The sequence below is a fragment of the Scyliorhinus canicula genome, chromosome 18 (assembly GCF_902713615.1).
Source record: "Scyliorhinus canicula chromosome 18, sScyCan1.1, whole genome shotgun sequence".
Classification (NCBI taxonomy): Eukaryota; Metazoa; Chordata; class Chondrichthyes; order Carcharhiniformes; family Scyliorhinidae; genus Scyliorhinus; species Scyliorhinus canicula.
This window is the reverse complement of record NC_052163.1, coordinates 43,221,273-43,247,398: the sequence shown is the minus strand read 5'-3', so window position 1 is coordinate 43,247,398 and position 26,126 is coordinate 43,221,273. Positions and strand designations below refer to the sequence as shown.

The window sequence follows — 26,126 nt, the reverse complement described above, 5'->3', positions numbered from 1 at the left end:
GCCAATCCACCTAACCTGCAGATCATGAAATGAAAATCGCTTATTGTCACGAGTAGGCTTCAATGAAGTTGCTGTGAAAAGCCCCTAGTCGCCACATTCCGGTGCCTGTCCGGGGAGGCTGGTACGGGAATCGAGCCGTGCTGCTGGCCTGCTTGGTCTGCTTTAAAAGCCAGCGATTTAGCCTTGTGAGCTAAACCAGCCCCGGTTGCAGGGTTCTGGGTCAGAGGGTCGGTGCAGACCCAAGGGGCCAAATGGCCACATGGACTCCTTCTGCACTGTAGGGATTCTATGAATCTGCACTACAGTTTGTACATATTTCCACATTTTCCATGTTTGAAGTTGGTTAATTTGATGCTGTCATAGTATCAAGAGGAGTCTGTGAATTTGATGCTACTAGTGTGGATAAGTAAGGAAGACTAACTGTCGTGTGTGTCAGCGGGGAAACAGCATTCCACACACTGCAGAATAACATGGTTTTCAAAAGAACCTTAAATAAAAACACTGACAGCATCAATTAAATGATCATTGAACTGTGGGAGGAAACCGGAGCAGCCGGAGGAAACCCATGCAGACACGCGGAGGACATGCAAACTCCACACAGTCATACAAGGTCGAAATTGAACCCGGGTCCCTGGAGCTGTGAGGCAACAGTACTAACCACCATGCCGCCCCCAAGGTATTTGCTCGAATGATAGCGTTCATTAGCTATCTTATTTCTTGCCCAGTAAAACAGATGCTAGTAATTGGATGATGTAGTCAGCTGGTAAACTGTCCTCTCTGAATTTAAATTATCCTCATATTGAACAATGTATCACCTACTGCTCTGGTGACACAGAGTTCGGCATTTGATGCCAATGAGTGTGGAGGGCACTTCCAGAGCAATTCAGCTCCCATTATGGGATTGGATTCTTCAGCTCAGAACAGTGGAATGAGGAAGCTTCTGACCTCTGAACTCTGCACACCAACTGGGGTCAAGAATATCGGTCACATTGTCACTGGATGACTCTCATTTGTCACTCAGCATTCAACCAAAAGGAAACTTCCTGAAGAAACTGAATTGAAGGAATTGATTTTATTTAGAAGGATTACGAATATCATAGAAGGTAATTTGGATCAAAGTATATTCAGTGGGAAGTATTTGTGCCAAATTTGTGATGAGTTGCAGCTCAATAGTATAGATCTTGTCACCCATTAACTGCAGAGGATACACTGGCTGCCAATAACAATATTAAATTGTGTTTGGACAGATCACATGTGTAGAGTGAAAAGTATCAGGGAGATTTCTGGGAGGTCAGTAAGAAACTGGTGAATCCAAATAGCCAACATTATTTTCTACAATTTGTCTACAATTTGTTTTGCCCATTTGAAACATTTTGCTCACAGCATCTTCTCTTTAATCAGGTGGCAACAATCTTCAAAGTCATCAGGGCTATCGAGCAATCTGCAGTCGTCCGGTGCCAAGGCTGATGCACTCAGGGAAGAAATGGAGGAAGCAGCGAACCGAGTGGAGATCTGCAGGGTACCAGCCATTACTGGAGTTTTATACTTTTGTGTACACTACCCATGTGCGGAGGTTGAGCCATGGTGCAGCAAAGCTCAGCACTTTACACAAATGCTGCAGTATTCACACTTCACAAGTTGCTGGAACTGTGGACAGTGCTCCAGAGCCTAGGCCTTTGAATAAGCCCGAATAGTAAGCTTGGCTGGCAGTTCAACTACGGAGACCATCATAATCCAGTGCACTGCTTGCATGTGGGTGTATATGTATTGTATTTGCTTTCCAGTGAGGATCATTGGATCGTAATCTGGATACAACGCATTCAAAAAGATTGTTTGCATCAGTAGAAGCCCATATTGCACTGTGTAAAATCTTTCTATGCGTAATAACTACCTGGATCAAATTAAGTAGAGGAGTATATTTCAGGGTTCTGACACAACAAAAGGACTTGTGTTGATGTCATAAACTGCAAAGTATGACTGCGTGCTACAACCATCTAAATCCTTGAAATATTATAAATTTGAGAATACTCCAATATATTTTTCCACGGTGTTGACCACCATTTTGGTTTCCCGTTTAATGTTGGTTTTTATTTTCTGGGGTTTTTTTGCCATCGAGTCTCTTTGTATTGGTCCTATGTCATGTGACCAAAAGTGATCATGATTAATGACTGCAGACCAGTCCCAGCTCTAATGGGGTAAATCAATGGGAAGAGGGTTTAACTGAGGTATAATTGGCTGTATAAGGCAATACAAAAAGAGCATTTTCTAACAATGTCAGTAAGTCACTTTCCATAGATGACAGGAATGTGTCAGCGCAAGAAATTATGTAATCAAACTCTGGAATGCAAACAGGAAGGTGTTGGAGAAGAAACTCTTTTGAAGCTCATTATTTATTTCACTAAATATATTCACCAGAGATAAATCTTCCTGGATATCTGATATTACCAACTAACTGAGTAGTTCTTTTCACAATGAAAAGTAGACCAAAAACTGAAACGCTCCTGAAGTGACAGAAGAAGCATGAGCCTGCCCGTACGATATTGAGTACTCTTAGCACTGTCCAGTCTTACCCACATAAGAAGTTAAATTGTAGGAAGGATAGAATTTTTAAAATCTCAGGTCATTTCAATCAGTGATGACAGGATCAGTTGCAGTCAACCTGCCTCACTGCTTTTACAATGATGTGCAGAGACAGTGTTCAGGCAGTTGCTACTAAAAGTACAATTATTGCAATTCAGCAAGGAGAGTTCTATTTAATTGCAGTTGAAGAGCATCAAATCAATTGGATACCCTCCTCTATGTTGTCATTTGTGTCATTCTATGAAAATGAATATCCTTCGACAAACTCAAATGACTTCAAGTGTCTATCAAAGGGAGACTATTGCAATACCTGTTCGTTCAGCGTTGATTGGTTAAAAAAAAAGGTTGGAAGATAGTCTGCTGCCAAGTAAAAAAACAGATGACATCAAAAGATTTATTTAACTTACAAGCTGATAATGGCAATTTAATATGAGTTGTTTCTCATTCATTTATGCCCAAGAGCCACCTCCGAGATCCAAAGAGGTAACAGAGAAGTTAGAAATGTTGAAGGTTCTCATGTGTACCGTGTTGTGTCTAGTTTGGCTCCTGTACTGTTTTGTGTTTGTTAGCCACTGTTGGTCAAGAACCCATTGTAACTAGTTTTTGAGCTTAACTGGTTTATCCTGTATCAATACATTCAATTAATAGATAAAAATATAACCCTCTCATAGCAGTACTGAAGAATAGCAGGAGTGTAGAAACAGCCTCATTAGCTTTCAGATTCCAACATTGCTGAGAACTTGTGAGGAATGTCACGATGGCAAGTCTTTTACTGTCATTCAGCCTGTGACCCCCTAAATCTGAATCTTTTACACATCAAATATTTCCCAGGGATGCTCAGAATTGTATGTACCCACCCCAAGGCACAAAATGGTTCCATTCTATCTGCTTACTGTACTCTGAAGGTACATGATGCTAGAATTTACAAGAGCCACCCTGTTGGTGTGCAGTGATTGCTGTAGGGCGGGAGTCACTGGTTCAGATACATAGTGCTCCCCCCTGTGGAGAATCAGGACGGTGTCCCGCTGGCATTAGGAGCATCAACTAGAAAGTATTCACATACGTCTTCTATGCTAATTTATGCATAGTGGCGAGCACACTGGTTCCCTTGCACTCACTGGATTTGGGCCACCCTTTTGAACGGGTGCTCCGACCCCAGCGTCCAGAGGCTGACCCCTCTCCCCCCTCCCCCCCCCCCACATCCAAAATATTGACATCCCGCTGACAAGAGAAACATCTCCAAACTCTCATCAAGGAGGCGAATCCTCTCTCCCCCACCCCTCCCCAAACACCACGCATGCATGGGGCTGACCTGACACCGCACACACACAAACCCCCAGCCACTATCCCCAGCTCACCACCCTCCCACCCCCCTCGGCAACTCTTCTCCTCTCCCCTCAGCCACCCCCCTTCAGTCCCTTCCCCCAGCATTATCAATGGTACCTTACCCCCGACACTATGACACACCCTGGCAGTGACACGCTAGCCTGGCGCCCTGGAATAGGGGGGACAAGGGGGTCAACCCATCATTGCTTATATGCCCCTCTGCTGCTGCCGGGCTGAAGATGGAGGGTCCCCCAAGGGTTTTCAGAATTGGGTGGGCTCAGGCTGTGGGTAAGGGGCTGACACGGGGACCCTCCCCCCAGGATGGGGTCCCGTGTCTGAACAGTCCCTTCCAGCCCTGGGAAAGCTGAAGATCACTGTTGCTATGGTGATCTCAGGCTGCCCTCTGTTCAAAATCATCATTCTTCTCTAACCTGTTTAAACTCTGAACTGGCCTTCTCTCTCTGAACTGCTCTGCCTGGCACCTGATGAGCAGGTGGCACAGTTCATTGAAGATGCAAGCCAGGTACACTTTCCCTTTCCTCACATCTGCTTCTTCAGCCCCATGCTAGTAAAACTGCTGTTTTCTGAAGTGTCTGAGCCTTTCTACAAACCCCACATCACTTGAAAAGCCCTGAAATCCCCTGAGATCCTTTGAAATGTTTCACATTCATTCACTTTCACTGTGCAGTACTGGCCTTTGATTGACAGCTTAATGGTTTGAACACAGCAGAGGTTTGTTTATTTGTCTTTCCTTTTGTTTATAAACAACCTTGTTCTGATTGACAGCTGCTGGCCACTTCAAAGCACTAAGTGCTCTCACTTCTTTTTTCTAAAAGCAGAAAGCACTTAGCACTGTTGGAGTGGGAAGCAGCTGTCAATCTCAACAAGGTTGTTTATATACATTGGGATAAGGATCAATGCAGGGTACTTCAGATGCATTCAAGTGTGAAGGGAAAGATAAATAAACAAACCTCCTGCCTGTTGTGTTTAACCAACTAAGCTGTCAATCAAAGGTTAGTTAATGGTACTGTAATGTGATGCTATGCATTGCAAAGGATCTCAGGAGATTTCAAAGCTATTCAAGTATTGTGGGCTCTCCAGGAAGTTCAGAGACGTCAAACAGGAGCAATTTCAAAAGCTTAGGCCTTGAAGGAGCAGATGTGAGGAAAGGGAAAGTCTTCCTGGCTTGTATCTTCAGTGAACTGTCTGGTGCTCATCAGCTGCCAGGCAGAGCAGTTCAGAGTGAGAAGATAGCTTCAGAGTTCAAACAGGTCAGAGAATGATAGTGATTTTGAGCAGAGGGTTGCCTGACATTACCAAGCCAAGAGTGATCTTCAGATTGCCCAATGCTGTAAGGGAAATTCCAGACACGGGACCCCCAACCCCGAGAGAAAGTCCCGGGGTAAACTCCTTACCCACAGCCCGAGCACGCCTAACACCTAGAACCCTTGGGGGACCCTCCATTTGAAACCTGGCGGCAGCAGAGGGGCACATTAGCAACGGGCGATCCTCCTTGATCCCCCTCTGTGCTCATTGCACCAGGACAGCGCTTGGCAATACTTACAGCAAAGCCCACTCAATGGAGTTTCCGCTTTGGGGGGGGGGGGGGGGGGGGGCGCAGAAATGGGCTTCCAACCCATTAATCACATAAAAATTAATGCATATGAGCTATTTGCATGTTCTCACCGGCAGAGAGCAGGAAACCCGCTATGGCTGCCAGGGCGGGACCTGAGACTGAGGACCCGTCTGCCACCGGGTGCCGATCCCGATTTTGGGTCGACGCAGGATTCTCTGCCCGATTGGGATTCCCAATCTTAGCAGCAGAGAGCGGAGAATTCCACCCGTAAATTCCTAAAAATGAGCCTATCCAAGGGCCAAGAAACAGGTGACAACACCTGTCCAGCCGGAGGATGAGTAGTTAAAGTATATGCTTGGATAATATGTCAGGATTAATGTGGTTTACGGAAAATTCTCTTTAGTTAACCTTCAAGATATCTAGATACATCAAGATAAAATTATCCAAGTACCGACTGCCTCTCAGCACTATAATGTTTCGATAGAAATGTAATGGAACTGGCTGACCTTTAGTCACCTCTAGATGAAGGTAGAGAATAAGTGTAACACTGCAATGGCAAAATTGTAGTCTTATTTTCAATATATTTTAATTAGAGTTACACACTAGAGTTATATTACAGCTCCATCCTTACCAATACAATAAATAGGGTCCAAGATGATTGCTTTCATAATAAGATACCCCTCTGTTTTCTTTTCAGTTGACTAGTGATGTCCTGTTCTGGAAACTAAATCATTTGCAGAGAATGAGCAAGCAATTGAGAATATTCCACCAGATCACTTACATAGATCACTATTTAAAATGAAAGGTAGTGATGTAAACAAAACCTCCGGTATCACTATTAAGTATGCAATCCAAAGATGTGTAGGTTAAGTGGGTTGCCCATGATCCATGCGCCAGAGTATGAAGATAGGGTGGGGGATTGGGCGTAAATGAAGGGTCGGTACAGTCTCGATGGACCAAATGACGTCCTTCTGCACTGTAGGGTTTCTATGGATTCTATACCTTGGTTGGGATATAAAAACATATTAATCAAGAGGTGACTACATCATTAATAACCCACACTTACTCAAAAATGACTCTCAGCATAATTCACTCTCATTCCAAGAACAAGCCAAATCGAATCTAGAACATCTGAAGTGTTGTGGAACTCACTAACATATTTCCATTTTTCTGTCAAATGCAGGATCAACTGGCAGCGGACATGTACAGTTTTGTGGCCAAAGAAATAGACTATGCAAATTATTTTCAGACAGTGAGTACAATAGAAATATAAGGATTATTGAAATAAAAACCAGAAAAAAATGTTAAAACTTCAAACTGATTGAAATCAGTCTCCTCAGTGAATTGACCGGAATGCTGCCTTTGATTTAAAAGTCCTTTGATCAGCTTGGGATCTAATTACCCCATCCCCAACAGAACACTGGGTACTTGAGAAAATGTTGTTACAGATTTAAATGTTTAATTTTCATCCATTTTATTTGTGTGAAGAATGTCAGTTTCACTTGAAGGTAATTGAGTTCAGTGGGAAGTTAATGATGTTCGATGAGTTATTCCTCCTGGGCAAGCAGTGGAAATGCAGTGAAACTCCGTGCTGGTGTTCCTCAGGGGGTTAGACACCTGTCGGAACAAACCAAATATCTCACCTTTGTCTCTGTGTTCCAGATGGTCTCCTGTTTGTGAGAAAGCCCTTTGTGTGTCTTCAGTACTCAGGTGAAAGCACATTAGTGCATTATTAGAGACGAGGTAGTTTCTGTCTATTAGGCACAGTGAGATTATGATGTTTTCACAAGGCTAGGTGACAAGATGAATCTAAGCAAGGGAGTCCACTTTGCTTATCTATCGAGAGAGATTCCAATTGCAGCATTTGTCTCCTAAGTAACTACAAAAGGTTTGATCTCTACTACCGTGCATGGTTATTGCTCTTTGTATTTAATCTCTGGTAACTTTTTTCCGGCAAAAGTTTACGATGATTCCATTGTAGTCATTAATCTCATAGTATGTATGATCACCACTGCACATCAGCAAAATAGATGGTATTACTCCTCCATATACCAGCCAGCAAAAGCAAAATGGACTCAAGACTAAATATAACCTGCAAACTTTGTAGGATTTGGATGTATGATATTAACTGTACTGTGTATTGTTCTGGTCTCTTATTTAAGAAAGGATATAAATGCATTAGAGACAGCTCAGAGAAGATTCACTCAGCTGACACATGGGATGGGAGTGGTGGTCATCACCTTATGAGGAACGGTAGGGCAAGTTAGGGTCTGTATCCATTGGAGCTGAGAAAAATAAGAGGTGAACAGGACGGAGTGGCGGAATCCTCCGCACCTTCAGGGGCTAGGCCCGCCCCGGAGTGGTTTGCGCCATGCCAACCGGCGCTGAAGGGCCTCCGCCGGCCGGCGCGAGTTGGTGCATGCTGGCGTCATCCCCCCGCATGGGCAGAGGGATTCGCTTCCGCACCAGGAATGGCGGACCGGTGTAGCCTCTGATGCGGAAGGATAGAGTGCCCCCATGGCACAGGCCCGCCCGCGGATCGGTGAGCCCCGATCATGGGCCAGGCCACCGTGGGGGCACCTCTCGGGGCCAGATCCCCCCCGCGCCCTCCCCCCCCCCCCCCACCAAGTCCGCCCGCACCGCCAGGTCCCGCCGCTAAGGGAACTACTCCAATTTACACTGGTGGGACCGGCGACAGACGGGCAGGTCTTCAGCCCATCGCGGGCCAAAGATTTCGGGCAGCCCCGGCGCCAATTGAGTTGCGGCAGATCCCGCCATTCTCCGAGGCGGGTGGCGCGACTCACACCGGGCCGGTTTTTGGGAGGCGGGAGAATTAGGTGGCAGGGGCGGGATTCACATCGACCCCCGGCGCTTCTCCCACCCAGCGGGGGGGTCAGAGAATCCCGCCCATGTTTTCGCTCAGAGGGTCGTGTGTCTTTGGAACGCTCTTCCCCAGAGAGCTCTGAAAACTGTGTCAATGAATATTTTTAGGGCTGAGTTAGATAGATTCTTGACCAACAGGGGAGTCAAAGGTCATTGTGGGTAGATGGGAATGTGGAGTTGAGGCCACAAGCAGATCAACCATTTTATTGAAGGTGAAGCAGGCTTAGGGGGCTGAATGGTCTACACCTAATCTGTATGTTTGTGTTAAGTATTCTGTCTTGAATTCACGCTGCAGCCTTAACTTGGACTTCAAATGACTGTGTCAAGCATCTTGTGACGTGACATGATGGTTACTTCTTGATGTCATTGCTGCTTTATACTCGCATGCAAGAGCCCAATATCATGTCATTGTTAGATACAATATGAAGAGCTAATTTAATAAACTGAGCAAGACGGCACTTTGTGATTTTATTTAAGCTTGACTTTGATGTTATGAAAGGAGAGGATATTTCCCGGCAGGAACTCTGATCGGTACGGCTTAGTAAATATCTGTCAACACTTCACTCATTATCCTGGGTGCATCACCTTTCCATTTTCTGGCAACTTCCTTGCTTCTGGAGCAGTCGATGGATACATTTAAATTTTGGTTTATTCTATTTGAAGCTCCTGTCATTTTCCTCTTTTCCATTAACTTTAAAGAGAGTATTGCACACCAGTAAAATCTATTAATGACTAATACCTGTCTTTGAGTCTGTAATGACCTTTTGAGATAAAACAAACCAGCCCACAATTCTCACAAATCCAGCCAGCCCATGTCTTCTGACTGTCAGCTACTTAGAAACAGATGCATGCAACTTGATTGGTCCAAAATGTTGATTTGGACACCAACCTTTTATATATTTTGTGACAAATGCAAAATCTATTTACATTTGTACTCCGTGAACTTCTGACAAATTCAGTAAATGTCATGTACATACAATCCAATCTAATGATAGAATTACAATGGACCACTTCCTTTCAATCTCTGATATTTACCAACCAATCATATGAGAAGATTTTTAAGATTTGTACCGAGACAAACTAAAATCATCATTGACTAACCATTATTTTAGGAGGCAACTAATGCACTAGAACTACAGAAAGCATACTTTCTCCATTAAGAACTTCTGACAATGGAAACCCCCACACCACATTTATACATTACATCAGACTATCGGCAGAATGTATTTGGTGTTTAAAGCCCCAAGCTCCTCTCGGCTTCAACAGGATCTCTTCTCCCTGCCCCATAAGGGTGAGTCTTCCAGGGTCCTTTTAAACAAAGCCCCCTTCACTCAATCATCTCAGTATAATCAAATAGATTTTCAATAGAAAGGCACTCTCTAGCGACTTCTTGGCCTTGAACTCTTTACAAGCCTAAATTCTTCAAACCGAGAATCTTCCTTATCAGCACACTGCATGGTGGTTGACCCCAAAACAGGCCTTTTTGGTCCCCTCACCCACCATCATCTCGTTCCATGAAGGCCTACTGTACCTGTGCTACTCAGGCACTTGACAGGCCAGCTCCTTGAGGTCTGCTGGCCAATCAGAGGCCAAAATGCTCTTCATTATTCAGCAGCTACATTCCCAATGCTGGGTAACTCAGTAATCAGGCATTGAGTGCCTTTGAGTGAGGGACCCCTCCAACCACCACAGAGACGTCCACAAACTACCCCACATGGGTTTGGCGAGCCCTCCCGCCTGCCACTGGGTAAATACTAGTCGTAGCGGGATAAGTTCTTAAGGGCCAGCTGAGGGCCTCATTTGGCAGCAGAGCTAGAAGGTCGTCCAAGGGCTTAATCAGGGTGGAGGCGCAAAGGCAACTGAGTCCCCACCAAACTCACCAGATTCCTGTGAATCCATAGGCAGCAAACCTAGATGCCTCTTCCTTTATGTCCAGGCGTACCTAACCAACCTGCACCTTACTTTCAATAAGTTTTGATTTGAATTTTTGTCTTAATAACAAGCAGGTCACAGTTCTCCAGTCAGATTTAGTATAAGGTCACATGGGCATGTCTGCAAGCAGACTCCATAGGAGGTCACATCCCCCTTTCTAAATTACTCCATTTAACTTGTTTTGAAGGAGACAGTTTAAGGCATAGCCGTCTTACAAATTCCAGTGTTTTTAACATTTCATAACAGAACTCCCTTTCACTACGCAGTACATAATATAACATTTTGTTCCAAGTAAATAGAATTTGAGTGAACCAAATCACTGCCCATTTGCTTCCATTAATAGAAACTATTTGGATCAAGCCCCTTCCTATTTGTTCCCAGTGGATTGAATTCATGATCCAAGCCCAAATGGCTGCCTATAATTCCATTTCTGTGGGCTGTGTATTGAATGTAGTGTATCCACTGCCAAATTTCACATGACCTTATCGTTACCTTTTGGGATATTTGACTATTTGTTCTGTAAAGGATTTAGAATTAGGATGATGCCATAAAGATAAATTCAGCTAACAATGGCTAAATGTACATAATGAAGATTTGGGGGATGTGGATTAGAATTTAGATGAAGCATTTGTTGAGGATTGTGGTTCCCAAATGTTATAATGGAGCTCATTGAGCATGTTCCAAAAAATGTTCCATGTATAATGGAATGAGAGATTGTTCTCTGTGGAGCAGAGGAAATTGAGGGGCGGTTTGGTCGAGGTGAAAAGATTGTGTCAGGTTCAGATAAGGCAAACCAAGAAAAGCTGTTTCCGTTAGCTGAGTGTACAAGGCCAATTGGATACAGATATCAAGTTTTGGGCAAGAGGTGGAGAACATGTTTATATAGTGAAGGGTAATGGCCTGGAACTCACTGCCGAAGAGGATGGTAGAAGCTATGATGATGAATTAGTTGAGAAGGAAAATGAATGGGATTTTGAGAGAATTAAAGTTGCAGCGTGATAGGGATAGAGTGAGCAAATGGTACTGTCTGGATTGCTCTACAGAGTTACCATGGACTGAATGGGGCGAATGGCCTCCTTTGGTGCAGTAATAACTCCATGGGCTGAATTTTGCTGGCAATAGGAAGACACATTGCCAGCACTGGAAGCGGATCCCGAGTTCACATGTGGATGGAGGACCCCAGGGTTGACTTTACTGATGGCAGCCAGTTAAGAGGCAGCACGGTAGCATTGTGGATAGCACAATCGCTTCACAGCTCCAGGGTCCCAGGTTCGATTCCGGCTTGGGTCACTGTCTGTGCGGAGTCTGCACATCCTCCCCGTGTGTGCGTGGGTTTCCTCCGGGTGCTCCTCCCACAGTCCAAAGATGTGCAGGTTAGGTGGATTGGCCATGATAAATTGCCCTTAGTGTCCAAAATTGCCCTTAGTGTTGGGTGGGGTTACTGGGTTATGAGGATAGGGTGGAGTTGTTGACCTTGGGTAGGGTGCTCTTTCCAAGAGCCGGTGCAGACTCGATGGGCTGAATGGCCTCCTTCTGCACTGTAAATTCTATGATTCTAAGAGGCTGTTGCTGGGAGTGCTGTCCAATTAAGAGGCAGCAGCCCGTTTCTCAAAACTGTTGGCCAAATCAGAGGGCCGACATCTTGACATTACTGATAGAGGTGGTCATGACTGTGGCTTCAAGAAAGAGGGCACCTCCCCATGTTGAGGCAGGTCAGCCCATTTGAATTCGTTGACACTTTTGATCCAACTAATTTCACTCAACTTCAGATATTGGCTTGTTAATTTTTGCGAAGTTCAGTGAACTCAAACTAGGGGATGCCTCATTACCGTCTGTATTTTTATTGACTGTAAACCATGTTTTTTCCTCCCCCAGTTAATAGAAGTGCAAGCAGAATATCACAGGAAGTCATTAGTACTTTTACAGAGTATACTGCCTCAAATTAAAGCACATCAAGGTAAGAACATTTTAATGTGCTCCTGCTTTTCTGGATTGTTCATTCAAATTCTCAGATTAATGTAGATTAGCTTTGAGACGATAGTGGAAGCAGAATTCTGACTCTGCTCTGTAATCGCTTCGGTGAAGCTTTCAGTTCGTTTGAAAGTATGGAGTTATAATAGGAGTGGGAAAATATGCAACTCGGTCATAATTGAAAGAAATGGGTGAACTTTTTAGTAGTTTTGCTAAGTCTCAAATCTGTCGAAGATTCATATTGATGTGGTCTGTTACCATGTAAGCAAGAGGCTACAATATGCTAAAACCTATTACTGAAACTGAGAAAAATGTGTAGAAGCAGTTCCTTGAGCTGAGAGGACAGCTGAGCGATGTCTTGGGGCAGGGCGTTTCAGATAGTAGGGTGGGAAACCCACCTGAAGAGACAGCGAGGAACGCACCCCAACAATACTGGCTGCCCTGCAGCCATTTAGCTGTCCAAGGAGTGTTAATTGGCTGGAGACGCGACTTCTGCCCCACACTCTGGAGGGAGACCCGCCTCCGAGGGTTAGTCCTCAGTCCCAACAATGCCAGGAGCGCAGTGGCCAGGACTAGGCTACATCCAGTCCCAGAACCCAGGATCAGGTCAATTTGGATGGTCTCATGGCAGCGTGGAGAGAGAGGAATCGCGGTCTAGATGGGGAGACCACGGGAGAGGAAGCAATCTTTGGGGGATGGGGGCTGTGCAGACCTTGTTGAAGGAGGAGTTTCATCCGATGTAGAAAAGAGGCCGTTGAAGTGGCGCTAAGACCATCCGGGGAATTGTTCTTGCTCTCATCTGCGCCGCCTGCAAACCAGCCGACGAGGGAGCAGAAAATTCTGCCCTTGGTTTTTTTTAGCGTGATCTTATATTTCTTTGTTCCCATTGAGCTGGTCTTCATGAAAATTCCCTTCCTGTTGGCAGCGTCACATAGAAATGTAGGAACTGGAAGAGTCCATTTAGCCCTTTGAACCTGTTCCGCCATTCAGTAAGATCATGACTGATCTGTGACCTAACTTCATATACAGGCCCCTGCCCCATTTCCCTCCATGCCTTTGGCTAATATAAAATCATTCTCTGTTTCAGAATTACCAACTGATTAAGCATCAACTACTGTTTATGGAAGAGACTTCCAAACTCTCCCACCCTATGTGTGAAGAAGTGTTTTCTAATTTTACCGCTGAAACATCTGCTTGTAATTTTTTGATTGTCCCTTCTAGCTCTAGGCTGCCCAGATAATTTTTCCCAATTGGCTTCATTCATGCCCCTTAACAGCCTGAAGGTTTTCATCAAGTCATCCCTCAACCTTCTAAAATCCATGAAATGCAACCTTAGTTTACTTCACCTTTCCTCGTGGCTTTGGAGTCCAGGTATCATTCTGGTAAATCTAGACTGCACTTCCCACAGAGCCAATATATCCTCCCTAAAATGTGGTGCCCAGAACTGCTCATAGCTCTGCAGTATGGTCTCATCCATAAGACCATAAGACGTAGGAGCAGAAGTGGCCATTCGGTCCATTGAATCTTCTGCACCATTCAATGAGATCATGGCCGATCTGATACAATCCTCAACTCCATTTATCCACCTTATCCCCATAACCCTTGATTCCCTTACTGCATAAAAATGTCTACCTCAGCCTTGTACATTCTTAACGACACAGCCTCTTTGCCTCTGAGGTATAGAATTCCACAGATTCACTACCCTCTGAGAGAAGAAATTCCTCCTCTTAAATGGGCGACCCATAACTCTGAGATTATGCCCTCTTGTCCTCGACTCTCGCACAAGGAAAAACAACCTCTCAGAATCGACCCTATCAAGCCCCTTGAGAGTGCTAAATGTCTCAATAAGGCACCTTTCATTCGTCTAAACTCCAATGAGTACAAGAACAACCCCCCCAACCTCTCCTCATAAGTAAATCCCTCCATACCCAGGATCAACCAGTGAACCTTCTCTGGGCTGCCTCCAATGCCAGGATATCTTTACTTAGATAAGGGGACCGTTGTGTCCTTGTGTAAACATTTGACTCAACGCCATTATAAATGTCTTTCTGTATTTTCTTTAGGGAGAGAGACCTGGAAACCCTCTCAAGCCCAAAGTGAGGAAATTATTTTGGCGAAAAGTTCTATTTGTGTCACAGCTTTGTGCTCACTCCCCCTCCTCCCCCCCCATCCCAGTTCAAGTGTTTAATTAGTCACATAACAAGCTTGTAAATGAATTACTGTAATATTTTCTGCAATTATTATATTTTAGCAAATTAATAAGCTAACTGCAGCTGAGTCCGCAGTAAGCGGTACATTATTACAAGGAACATTACTGCTCATAAACTCAAATGATGGTTTTACAATACATTGAATCATTTAAAACACAGGGCTGAATTCTCTGCCTCCCCAGCCCTCTGTTTTTCAGCAATGCACCATCGCTGGCAGAGGGATTCTCCGTTCCCGCTGCTGGCCAATGGGATTTCCCATTGTAGCTACCTCACCCCACCGGGACACCTGCATGGGGGTGGGGGGGCACTGCCGGAGGAGAATTCACTTTGCAGCGAACTTCTTCCTTGAGCAACCTTTCCCAAGCAAGATCTCTTTAATGCAGGTGCATTGAACCCCTAAAGTGCAGAAAGAAGCCATTCGGCCCATTGAGTGTGCACCGACCCTCTGAAAGAGCACACAACCTATGCCCACTCCCCGCCCCATCCCATAACCCTGTAACCGCACATAACCTGCCCATCTTTGGACTGTGGGAGGAAACCGGAGCACCCGGAGGAAACCCAATCTGCCACCGGGGAGAAGATGCAAACTCTACACAGACAGTCACCCAAGGCCAGAATTGAAGCTGGGTCCCTGATGTGAGGCAGCAATGCTAACCACTGTGCCACCTTGCCATCGGTTGAATTAATTAGATATTATTTTAGCAGATACTGATAGTTGAATTTATTAGATATGATTATATTAAATATTCTATTAGATAGTTAAATTGAGTAGATATTGGCGGCGATTCTCCGGCCCCATTCGTCGCGGACACTCAATTTGAAATCTTCCCTGCCCCCCCCCCCCCCCCCCCCCCCCCCCCGCTGGCAAGGTAAACATGTGCATGCCCAGTCCAGTGAGGGCATGAACCTGATTACTATGGATTTGAATGCATTTTAATATTCAAATACAGCTTTATGCTGTTGCTTCTGGGTTCATTGTATGTGTTTCCCCCCCCCCCCCCCCCACAATGCTGGCATGTTACTCTTGACTGCTGGGGCTCCTGATGCCTCAGGGTGGTGGGGGACCTTTAACTTCACTTTGAGATCGAGGTGCCCTTATCTCTGAATGCCAGCCTTGCTGGCGCGTTTAGGTCACACCCCCAGCAGGCTGTGTAGTCTTCGCCAGCTCTTTGAAATTGCACAGTGTGCAGTATGATCTGGCGAGAAAAAGCAACTGTGAAACCAGCGCGTTTTGTGCTGTTTTTCTCGTCTGATCCAGCACTCTGCAATTTTTTGAAAATTCTGCCCATTATTTTAGCAGTTCAATTGAACGGACGGAAATCATTAAATTAGATATTCTGCACCCCCACCATCCCACTCCCCCCACTGCTCAGCCTGTTCTTCCCCCTCCCTTCTCTTCCTCCCCCTACCTTCCCCCGGCCCTGGCAAGGCCCTGTCAGGACCCCACCTCACTGTAGCCAGCACGGCCGGTGTCCGGGCCAGCAGCCCGCAGTCACTCCACGGCGTTTGCTTCCGCCACTCTCTCGTTCACCAGCCAGGACACAGGTTCACGATTTGTGAGAGCACATGTGAACCACGCCATCGGGAAATCGGCCCATCGGAGGCACTGAATCGCGGAAGTCCCGGAGTATCAGGCTTCAGGCCCACTAATGAAATGCTTACTGTACTTCGCATTTACGCCAATTTCAGGGTGCCAGAGCATCCCGATTTAGCGTCAAACCGGCGTCTACCGTGATTTCGGCGTCGGGAGCTATTCTCTGCCCAAACGCGTTTCACGATTTTGGCGTCGGCAAATGGAGAATCCAGCCCATGGAGCGGGAAGGCCAGTGACTCCCACCCATTATTTTCACAGCTACCAATCATGAGTTGAACAGTTTCAGTTCCCAAGGTTACTGAAACACAAAGATGTCATTTCATGCAATGTAATTAGAATTTATTGAAAGGTGCTTGTGCAGATTCTTAAAGTTCATTTGTGATCTGACCTGAACTAACAACGAGCAGATGATTGCTGTAATATATTTGCAACGTTACATAGAGATTGTAATTTCTCTGTCAAATGCTGTGTTGGACTGCACAGAACTAACAGATGTGTTTTTCCAAATGTCATTCTAACTTTAATGCATGTGGGTTCACCTTCGTAGACTTTTTCACTTGATCAGGGCAGAGCAAAATCCTCGAGGGTCTGCTCGGCAGGTTAAGGCAGAACGCAACCGCACAATACTAAGCAGTCGTTCTTTCCAGCAGCGCCCCAATGCCCACGGGTGCCCCGGCGGCGTGGGGTGGCCAGAATGTGAAATCTCATTGGAAGGCAGAGAGTTCATGAGTGGGGAGCATGTAACCTTACTCTTTAAGGGAAAAATACCTTTAAGAAAGAAATGAAGGGAACCAAAATAAATGTTGCTGTGGTAAAGTTTACTTGTTTTGTTTAATGTATCAGATCAGTGCCCCAATAGAATCAACATCAAATTTAAAATCCTCTCGGGGAGATCTAATTGAAAAATGTGCCCAATTTATTTACAGTAGTTCATTAGGATGTATCGCGGAAACATTTGGATAATGTTTGGAAATATTTCCTTTTTTATTTCCCGCCAAAGAGGCTTGGATAGAAAAACCTTCGTTTGGCAAGCCACTGGGGGAGCACCTTGCAATAAGTGGAAGAGAAATCGCATTTCCCATTGAGGCCTGTGTGACAATGTTGCTGGAGTGTGGCATGCAGGAAGAGGTAATCTTTCCCTTTCATTCACCTTCAGTCTGCTTACGCACCTCGGGTGCTGCGCCGGTGCAAATCCCGCTGTGTCGGGAAAATACCAGAAGTGCCCTGAAACGGGATTTGCACCGGGTGCCAAACGTATGTGATGTTCCCGGGCTTTCCCAGCAGAGGTAATCAGCGAGGGCATGAGCCTGCCTACCATGCTACCATGAATTTAAATGGATTTATTGACACCAAGTCTTTCAGGTGTACACTGTGTTCCCAACCATCGGCATGACGTGGTGCCGGAGCAAATCACTACTGTTCTCCAAAAAAGGCAACGCGATGACCTCGCCGGGGATCTTGGAGGCCAGTGTAGTCCCCGGGTGTACAGGGACATGGCAAGGCACTGGCCTCTGGAACCCGAGATGGCACTGCCAGGATGCTAGAACGAAGTGCCACGGGTCAGGGCCCGACAAGGCATGGCATGAAGGGGAGGGTCATGAAGCGACAGGACCTTTGGCAGCCCCATTTCAGGGTGTCGCTCATTTGGGGGAGACGCTGGTACTGGCGAATGGTAGGGGGATGCCTGATGCTGGTGATTGGAGGGTCTTTGCCAACAGGAATGAGTAGGGATGAGATGGAGAGGTTATGTCGCATTATTCTGAGATTTGAAAGAGCGCAGCAATCTCTGAGGGTCCATCCTCGCCGATGTCTTTGGGTCCCACACATATCGTTCACGGCACAAAACACCCCAAACTCCAAAAATGGTGGGAATTGCCCCACATTTCCTGCCGGAGACCACACTTAGAAATCTTTGGGGGGAGAATTGCACCCTTTATTTCTTTTGCAGGTTGATGCTGTAATATGGTGAGCATTTGTTGAATAATAACAACAGATTCTATTTCCAGTCCCCCCATTTTCTATAACACATTTCCCATCCCAAAGGATTTTTAACATATACAATTGAAAATAAAATTTCAATGACAACGGTATTTGACTGCTTCCTTTCATATGAAAGAAACTTGTCACAAGAAAACAGATGTTACCCAATTGGAATTGAATGGTGGTAATTTGTGACCACAGCCGTATGGAATTGGATTTTGCAATATGTGGTGAAGGTGACGCTCACCACAAACCGCAAAGAAAGCTGCCCACAATGATCGAGCAATCAGCAGTGGAGTTCCTCTTTCTTAACGTCAGTTTAAATCTGCCATCAAGTCAAGGGGATGTGCTAGTGATGTCAGTAAACAGTTCCAGCCTTCCTACATAACTAACTATTAAGTTAAAGTTCAATATTCACATATTGGAATAAATGATTTTGAGTTCATTCAGATAGAAACTAAAAATGTGGACCATTTTATCTCACAGTGGAAACATTTGACATTCCAAAAATGTAAATTTAGCTTTTAGTGTGGATGAGGGTGTTACTGATGAAGGCAATATACTGTCTCAAAACCCAGTTACATCTCATTCAGCCAGGGTTAACTTTTTCAAGGATTTAAAATTGTAAAGGTGGAAAATTTGATCCGATGCTGCCTCACCAGCATCCCCTCTGGTGAAATCATGGAGAGCATGAATTTTTAGGATGAGCCCCCCCCCCCCCCCCCCACCCCCCCCAGCTACCTGAAAACACGGTGGAGAACACATTCCCGTCCCGCTGTCATTTTACACTCCAACGAGTGTTGATTGGCAGTGGGCATGACTTGCAGCCCACTTCCTGAGCCTAAGCCCAAAAAGTGTCGATGATCTGGTCGGGGAGGGTATGGAAGGCCTGCGGATTCACAAGGGGGGTAATCGGAGCCTGGGGGGGTGAGACCGGAGAGGGGGGGTAAGGATGTGTGGCTTCTGATGGTGGCGGCCCCACCCTGCTCCTTCGGCTGCTATCTATCTCCCTCTATTTCTGGGATTACCACCAAATGTCATCTGCTCGCCAGCCTAAAGATTGAGGCTGGGTGGGAAAAAGCCCTTAACTGGGACAAGGGTCGGCTTCCCGTCCAAGGCCCTACCTGTCCCAGCGCAAAATTGCTACCAGGTCCAAGAAGGTGGGAACCCAGAAAGAACCGAGAACCCCCTCCATGCAATTTCACGGACTATTAATCCAGGGGCCCAAGCTAATATTATGGAGACAGGGGTGTAAGACCCACCACGGCAGCTGGTGGAATTTAAATTCAGTTAATAAATCTGGTCTCAGTATTAGTGACCATGAAACCATTGTCATAAAAACCCATCTGGTTTTAGGCTCCAGACATAAAGGACATGGCTCCCAGACTGGGTCAGCGCAGGTGGTCAGGCAGCCAACAACCTGACCTCATTGTCACCAATCTACCAATCGTTGATGCATGACAATGTTGGTAGCAGTGACCACTGCACAGTGCTTGTGGAGACAAAGTCCTGTCTTCACATTGAGGATATCCAGCATTGTTTTGTGTGACACTACCACCGGGCATGCTGTGGGCCATCAGCAGCAGCAGAATTGTACACAACCACAATCTGTAACCTCATAGGCCGGCATAACCCCCACTCTACCATTAACATGGCAGGCCAGGAACAGCACCAGGATACCTAAAAATAAGGTGTCAAACATAGAAACTAGAAAATAGGAGCAGGAGGAGGCTATCCAGCCCTTTGAACCTGCTCCACCATTTATTGTGGTGAAGGTACAACATAGGACTATTTGAAGGTCAAATCGTGAAAGTAGCAGGTGATTGACAGAGCTAAACAATCCTACAACTAATGGATCAGATCTAAGCTCTTCAGTCCTGCCACATCCAGGTGTGAGTGGTGGTGGACAATTAAACAACTCATTGGAGCAGGAGGCTCCATGAATATCCCCATCCTCAATGATGGAGGAGCCCAACACATCAGTTCAAAAAATAAGACTGAAGCATTCACAACAATTCAGCCAGAAGTGCCAAGTTGGTGATTCATCTCGGTGTCATTAAGAGGTCCCCAGCATCACAGATGTCAGTCTTCAGCCATTTTGATTCACTCCACATGATATCGCTGGAGCTGGAGCTGGAGGCACTGGATATTGCAAAGTCAATGCGCCCTGACAATATTTTGGCAGCAGTAGTGAAGACTTGTGCTCCAGAACTAACTGCGCCCCTGGCCAAACTGTTTTAGCACAGCCACAACACCAGCATCTACCCGGCAATATGGAACATTTTCCAGGTATGTCCTGTCCACAACATAGCAGGACAAATCCAACCCAGCCACTTACCGCCCCATCAGCCTACTCTTGATCATCAGCAAGGTGATGGAAAGTATCATTGACGGTGCTTTCAACCATCAATAATCTGCTCACTTACACTTGGTTTGTATTCTGCCAGGGCTACTCAGTCTGGTTTTCATATTGAGTCACAATTGGTTCACTTTGCAATGTCAAGCTAGTACTAAATTAATATTATGTCATATGCAGAATTACCACCTGCAGCCACAGACCATAACATTCTCATTGTTTGAAGCTGTAGCATGCAAATTAATGTGATGCTAATTACAGACTCTAGGCAGAATTTTCCGTTCTGGAGTTGAAGTCCAGTGGCGAGTGGGAAAGTCGACTTGATTCCCGCTGGTCAGATGAACACGTGTGATTTTACACTGTTCAGCTCATTAATTATGCATCAGCGAGGAGCTTGGTGAATCTCGTGTTGCAGTTGGCTGGAAGTCGCCCATCCTGCTGTTGCTTCATGGGGTTGAAGGACATGGCACCATATTTAAATGGTACTCGGACACTCATTGCAAGCCAAGAGCTCCACACTACACCTCCAGAATCCTTGGCCACCACAGCTTATACAGGAGAAGCTCGCAGATGTGAGCAATCACACCCCGGGACATATTTTCTTTAAGGCGCCTCCGGTCTTGTCTTGCTCATCTGATAAGAGCACCCCTGGCGCTACACCGAATGCTCACCTTTGCTGTTGTCTGTGTTCACCAGCCTCATGGTCTTATGTGGCCTCTTGCTGCTCAGGCCTTTGCTCCTCCTGCTCTGTCCTTTGGAGGCATCTACCTTCCTCCCTCCCTTCAGCCATGGCTCTGAATGTAGCTGATGGTAAATAGCACAGAATGAATGGCAGCTGCACACCTTGCTGGGATCTCAATGTTATGAGACCCATGAGAGGAGAACAAACCTGCAATGTGGGCTTCACCATAGAGAGGAAAACACAAATGTTCATCCCTGACATCCAGTTGACTCATAGTTGTCTCCCTTTAGTCGGCCACATCTGCTCACCTTAAACTCCACCCACCCAAAAAGACCCTCCTCCCACCTCAAGAGATCTCACTGATGAACTGAGGGGCTGGTTTAGCATACTGGGCTAAATCGCTGGCTTTTAAAGCAGACCAAGGCAGGCCAGCAGCACGGTTCAATTCTCATACCAGCCTCCCCGAACAGACGCCGGAATGTGGCGACTAGGGGCTTTTCACAGTAACTTCATTGAAGCCTACTCGTGACAATAAGCGATTTTCATTTCATTTCATAGTCAAGACTAGTTGGTGAAAATGGTGTATGTCATCTTTCAACTTGCTCCACCACCTTCTGCTCGACCCCTGTCACCCACCAACTTCCTCCCATAACCATAGACCCACCCAGTACCATCATTCTTCTCTCCTCTGTCACACTTGAACCTCACACGTTGCCCTGAACTCTATCACGATCTGTCACCACATGCCTTTCCGCCTTTCAAAGTTGACCATTGTTACCATCCCCATGCCAGTATGACCCTGTCCCCCGTTATCAGAGCCACAAGTCTTGTCACTTTCTGTGACCACCACCCGCCACCCCCGATCAAACCTTCACCAACCAGATTCTCACCCTGGAGGTGTCACCCAAATGCACTTACCCCTCTAAGTGTGACTGTTCCCTCCTATCACCAGACCTTGACTGCTCCCTCTAGGACCACCGACCCTTCCCTCTAAGACCCCCTCCATTTCTCCAAAAACCTTTCAGCCCCCTCCCACTTTCCCAAACACTCTTTCCATACAGCTCCCCCTGACACTCTTCCCCTCCCCTTTCTCCTATGAGTCGTCCTCCCCTGTCCTGCCTTCGCTCTACCCTTCCATCCTATCCGTCCCCCATTCCAACTTTCATTACCTCCCGTGTTCAGCCTTGGTGCAGCGTCTGCTAACGGCAAAGTTAAACGCGGTGCCCAAGAAGGTGAAAGTAACATCAATGGACCTCAAAATTGGGGAAGAGGTGAAGCTCGCCAGGTATGCGCCACTTACATCGAGTCATAAAACTGAGCATTCTACCTTCTTGCTGGTGGGGAATGTAATTTGGAAGGTGAACCTAATTCTGGGGAGGTGATCATTTAATGAGCAGGCATACAAGTGTGGTTCCCGTCATTGTTCGGCAGGGTTTTCGACTCACCTTTAACAAAACCTTGGAAGACAGGAGAACTAAATTCCAACTGTTTATCCTGCTGTCAGGAAACAGATATTTTGCCAGTTAGCAAATTAATTTCCCCTGCCCATCACGATTGCTGCTGCCGGCTGAAGCAGAAAATTCTGTCCCGTGTATTTTTCCATATCCTTGAATAATAAAAATAATCTTCCTCCTGCACATCAAAAACATATTTTTCTGTACTCTTAAAATACATTACATAACACCTATCTGTCTTCACTGCATACCTGGCTGACAGCTCAGTCCCCGAATACCAGTTCCCAGCTGTGCTTTGACTCTTAAGAGTTTGAGCTAAATTTTATGTCTCCTGGTCAAAGTGCAGCTTAATTAATCTAACATTACAGGAGTGCGATTGCCAAAAGTAGCGCTTTGAAACATGATAGTGACCCTTTTGTGGTTTTTACTGAGTTAGTTGGATATTCTGTTCGGCAATGGGATTGATCAGAGTTTGTTCCCCAGGGCCTGTTCAGAGTGGCTGCTTCTGCCTCCAAACTGAAAAAGCTGAAGGCTTCACTTGACTGTGGTGTGCTGGATGTACAAGAATATTCTGTCGATCCTCACGCTGTAGCAGGTATGTTGCAGAGCATGAGCTGCTGTGTTTGAAAGGTAGTATTCTAAAATTACCTTCATTGACTGATTTATATCCATTATTAAACTGATAACATTTGCATCTATCTTGGATCTTCTACAAATTATACTGACTTAACCTTGATTATATTTGAGTTATACCTAATCTGAGCAATTTACACATAGTTTACACTGGTTCTCGTTACATTAGATTGTCACTGGATCCTTGCAATAACAGGATAGAAACTGGTTTTTATGGGATTAAAGCCAATCTTTTCAAAGTAGTCTGATTAAAGTTTGGGTGCATTAATCCAATAATTCATTTTTTCATTGCAGTCAAATCGGCAAACCAACACTGTAGTTGTTTCAAATGCTTTTGTTTGTCAGTATAACATACTCGATTTTAAAATATGGCATGCACACTCGAAGTCTGTACATACTAATCTTCGATAATGTGTCTTCAAAATACTCTTTTACATTGCATAGTATTTATTTTGTAAAATAGGCACAGCCTCCCAATAGGCGTTATTTATGAATAACACTCAAAACAGTAAAAAGGATGCCTTGTGGCGCAGTGGGTAGCGTCCCTTCCTCTGAGCCAAAAGCTCTGGGTTGGTTCGAATCCCACCCCATGATTTTATGACCCAAGGAAGGTGTGTTTGCAACCTGGTCATAAAGGTTGAGTATCAACCTGCAAAATCCTTCCGACACAGGCTGATGGCAGGCAGGAGCAAGAGACACTCCTGGTCAGCCATGCTTGATACAGAGTGGTGCTCCTCAAGCTATAGGCCTCTGGCGACAGACTAGTGACCTGTTTCAGAAAATCCTTCTGATGGGAACAGATGAAAGTCTGCCTTGCGCGCCACTAGGTGCGGGAAGAGCAACAACATTGCATTAACTTGCTTTTGTTTAGTGATGGATATAGTTACCATTCTTGTCGGACTAGCTCCTTTCCTCTCTTACATGAAGATTGGTGCAGCTTTTATTTTGCTGCAGTGAATACAACTAAACTGATAGCTGTGAACAAAGGGTGCATCGCTGTGAACAATGGGTGCTTCAAGTTTCTTTGCAAGAGGCTCTCTAAGAAAGAGTACTCAAAAAACAAAATCATGTCATGAGCATTCTTGCAACCCACCTTTTTCATTTCCCTGAGGAATGCTTAGATGCTATTGACAAGTGCACTTTACCAAGGCCTTGTCACAAATCTTTTTAAAAGATAAATTCAATATGATTTTTACTGCCTACCCTCAGATACCATCATTATCTTTACTGCAGTTTCATCATGCAGATGCAATGTTCCTAACCTAACAGCTGTACTTGAAAAAATGTTAAGTTTAAAACCATTTAAAAATGTGGCTTTGAGTCTTGAAGGTTTACGGGCAGACTGATTACCAGTGACTTGTGTATGGAAATGGAAATCTCGCTACAGTCCCAGAGGACCATAGGCTGCTCTCCACTTTGAGTTGACTGGTGGTGATTTGACCTGAGGGTCACCACACCTCAGGCAAGGGGTGAGGTTGAGAAGGCTTCATGAATAACCTCAAATTGACTTCAAATTATCAAGGAAGTCAGGTAGAGGTTGTCTTCCTTAACTTGGTACCTGTAGCTCAAAGATGAAATTCAGTAGCCCCAGTGTCAGGAAATTAGGAAAGTTGGATTTTTTTCAGGGCTCAGTTACATCTAAACCCATCACTTTCCGTTCCCATTAGAAATCCCTGCAAAAAAGTAGATACCACAAATTGTGGGGAACTCGGGGTTTAGTGAAAGGGAGGAACTGGAGGAGAATAATATTAGTAGGGAAATGGTGTTGGGGAAACTAATGGGATTGAAGGCTGATAAATCTCCAGGGCCTGATAATCTACATCCCAGAGTACTTAAAGAAGTGTCTCTAGTAATAGTGGATGCATCAGTGGTCATCTTGCAGAATTCTATAGATTGTGGAACAGTTCCTGCAGATTGGAGGCTAGCTAATGTAACTCCACTATTGAAAAAGGGAGGTAGAGAGAAAACAGTGAATTAAGTAAGCCTGACATCAATATTGGAGGAAATTCTAGAATCCACTATCAAAGATTTTATAGGTGGGGCAGCATGGTGGCGCAGTGGGTTAACCCTGCTGCCTCACAGCGCCGAGGTCCCAGGTTCGATCCCGGCTCTGGGTCACTGTCCGTGTGGAGTTTGCACATTCACCCCGTGTTTGTGTGGTTTCGCCCCCACAATCCAACGATGTGCAGGTTAGGTGGATTGGCCACGCTAAATTGCCCCTTAATTGGAAAAAATGAATTGGGTACTCTAAATTTATTTAAAAATAAATAAATAAATAATGACAAAAAAGATTTTATATGTGAGCACTTAGAAAACAGTCGCAGGATCAGACAGAGTCAGCATGGATTTATGAAGGGGAAATCATGCTTGACAAATCTACTGGAATTCTTCGAGGATGTTACTAATAGAATTGATGAGGGGGAGCCAGTGGATGTGGTTTATTTGGACTTTCAGAAGGCTTTTGACAAAGTCGCACATAAGAGATTAGCATGTTAAATTAAAGCACGTGGGATTAGGGGTAATGTATTGAGATGGATAGAAAACTGGATGGCAGACAGGAAACAAAATAGTAGGAATTAACAAGTATTTTTAAATTGGCAGGCAGTAACTAGTGGGGTACCGCAGGTATTGGTGCTAGTACGTCAGCTATTCACAATGAATATTAATGATTTAGATGAGGGAACAAAATGTAATATCTCCAAATTTGCAGATGACTCCAAATTTGCAGATCACACCAAGTTGGGTGGGAGGGTGAGTTGTGAGGAGGATACAGAAATCCTTCAGTATGATTTCGACAAGTTAAGTGAGTGGACAAATGAATGGTAGATGCAGTAGAATTTGGATAAATGGGAGTTTATCTACTTTAGTAGCAATAGCGAGAAGGCAGACAATGATCTGAATGGCCATAAATTAGGAGAGGGGAATGTGCAACGAGGCCTGGGTTTCTCA

At 45.3% G+C, this 26,126-nt stretch overlaps 1 protein-coding gene across 17 annotated transcripts in view; it reads left to right on the top strand.

The window, feature by feature from the left end:
- Window positions 1–26,126, top strand: part of arhgap44a (Rho GTPase activating protein 44a) — a 378,392-nt gene that overhangs the window by 296,942 nt on the left and 55,324 nt on the right. For 11 of the 17 annotated variants that reach the window (XM_038778043.1, XM_038778047.1, XM_038778050.1 and 8 more), the window contains exons 7-12: window positions 1,402–1,519; window positions 6,666–6,734; window positions 12,173–12,254; window positions 14,332–14,364; window positions 17,073–17,200; window positions 23,028–23,139. In XM_038778043.1, the coding sequence (XP_038633971.1) occupies window positions 1,402–1,519; window positions 6,666–6,734; window positions 12,173–12,254; window positions 14,332–14,364; window positions 17,073–17,200; window positions 23,028–23,139 (542 nt within the window). The remainder of the gene's footprint in view (window positions 1–1,401; window positions 1,520–6,665; window positions 6,735–12,172; window positions 12,255–14,331; window positions 14,365–17,072; window positions 17,201–23,027; window positions 23,140–26,126) is intronic. The other 6 variants (XM_038778049.1, XM_038778048.1, XM_038778038.1 and 3 more) reach the window with 1 other exon arrangement.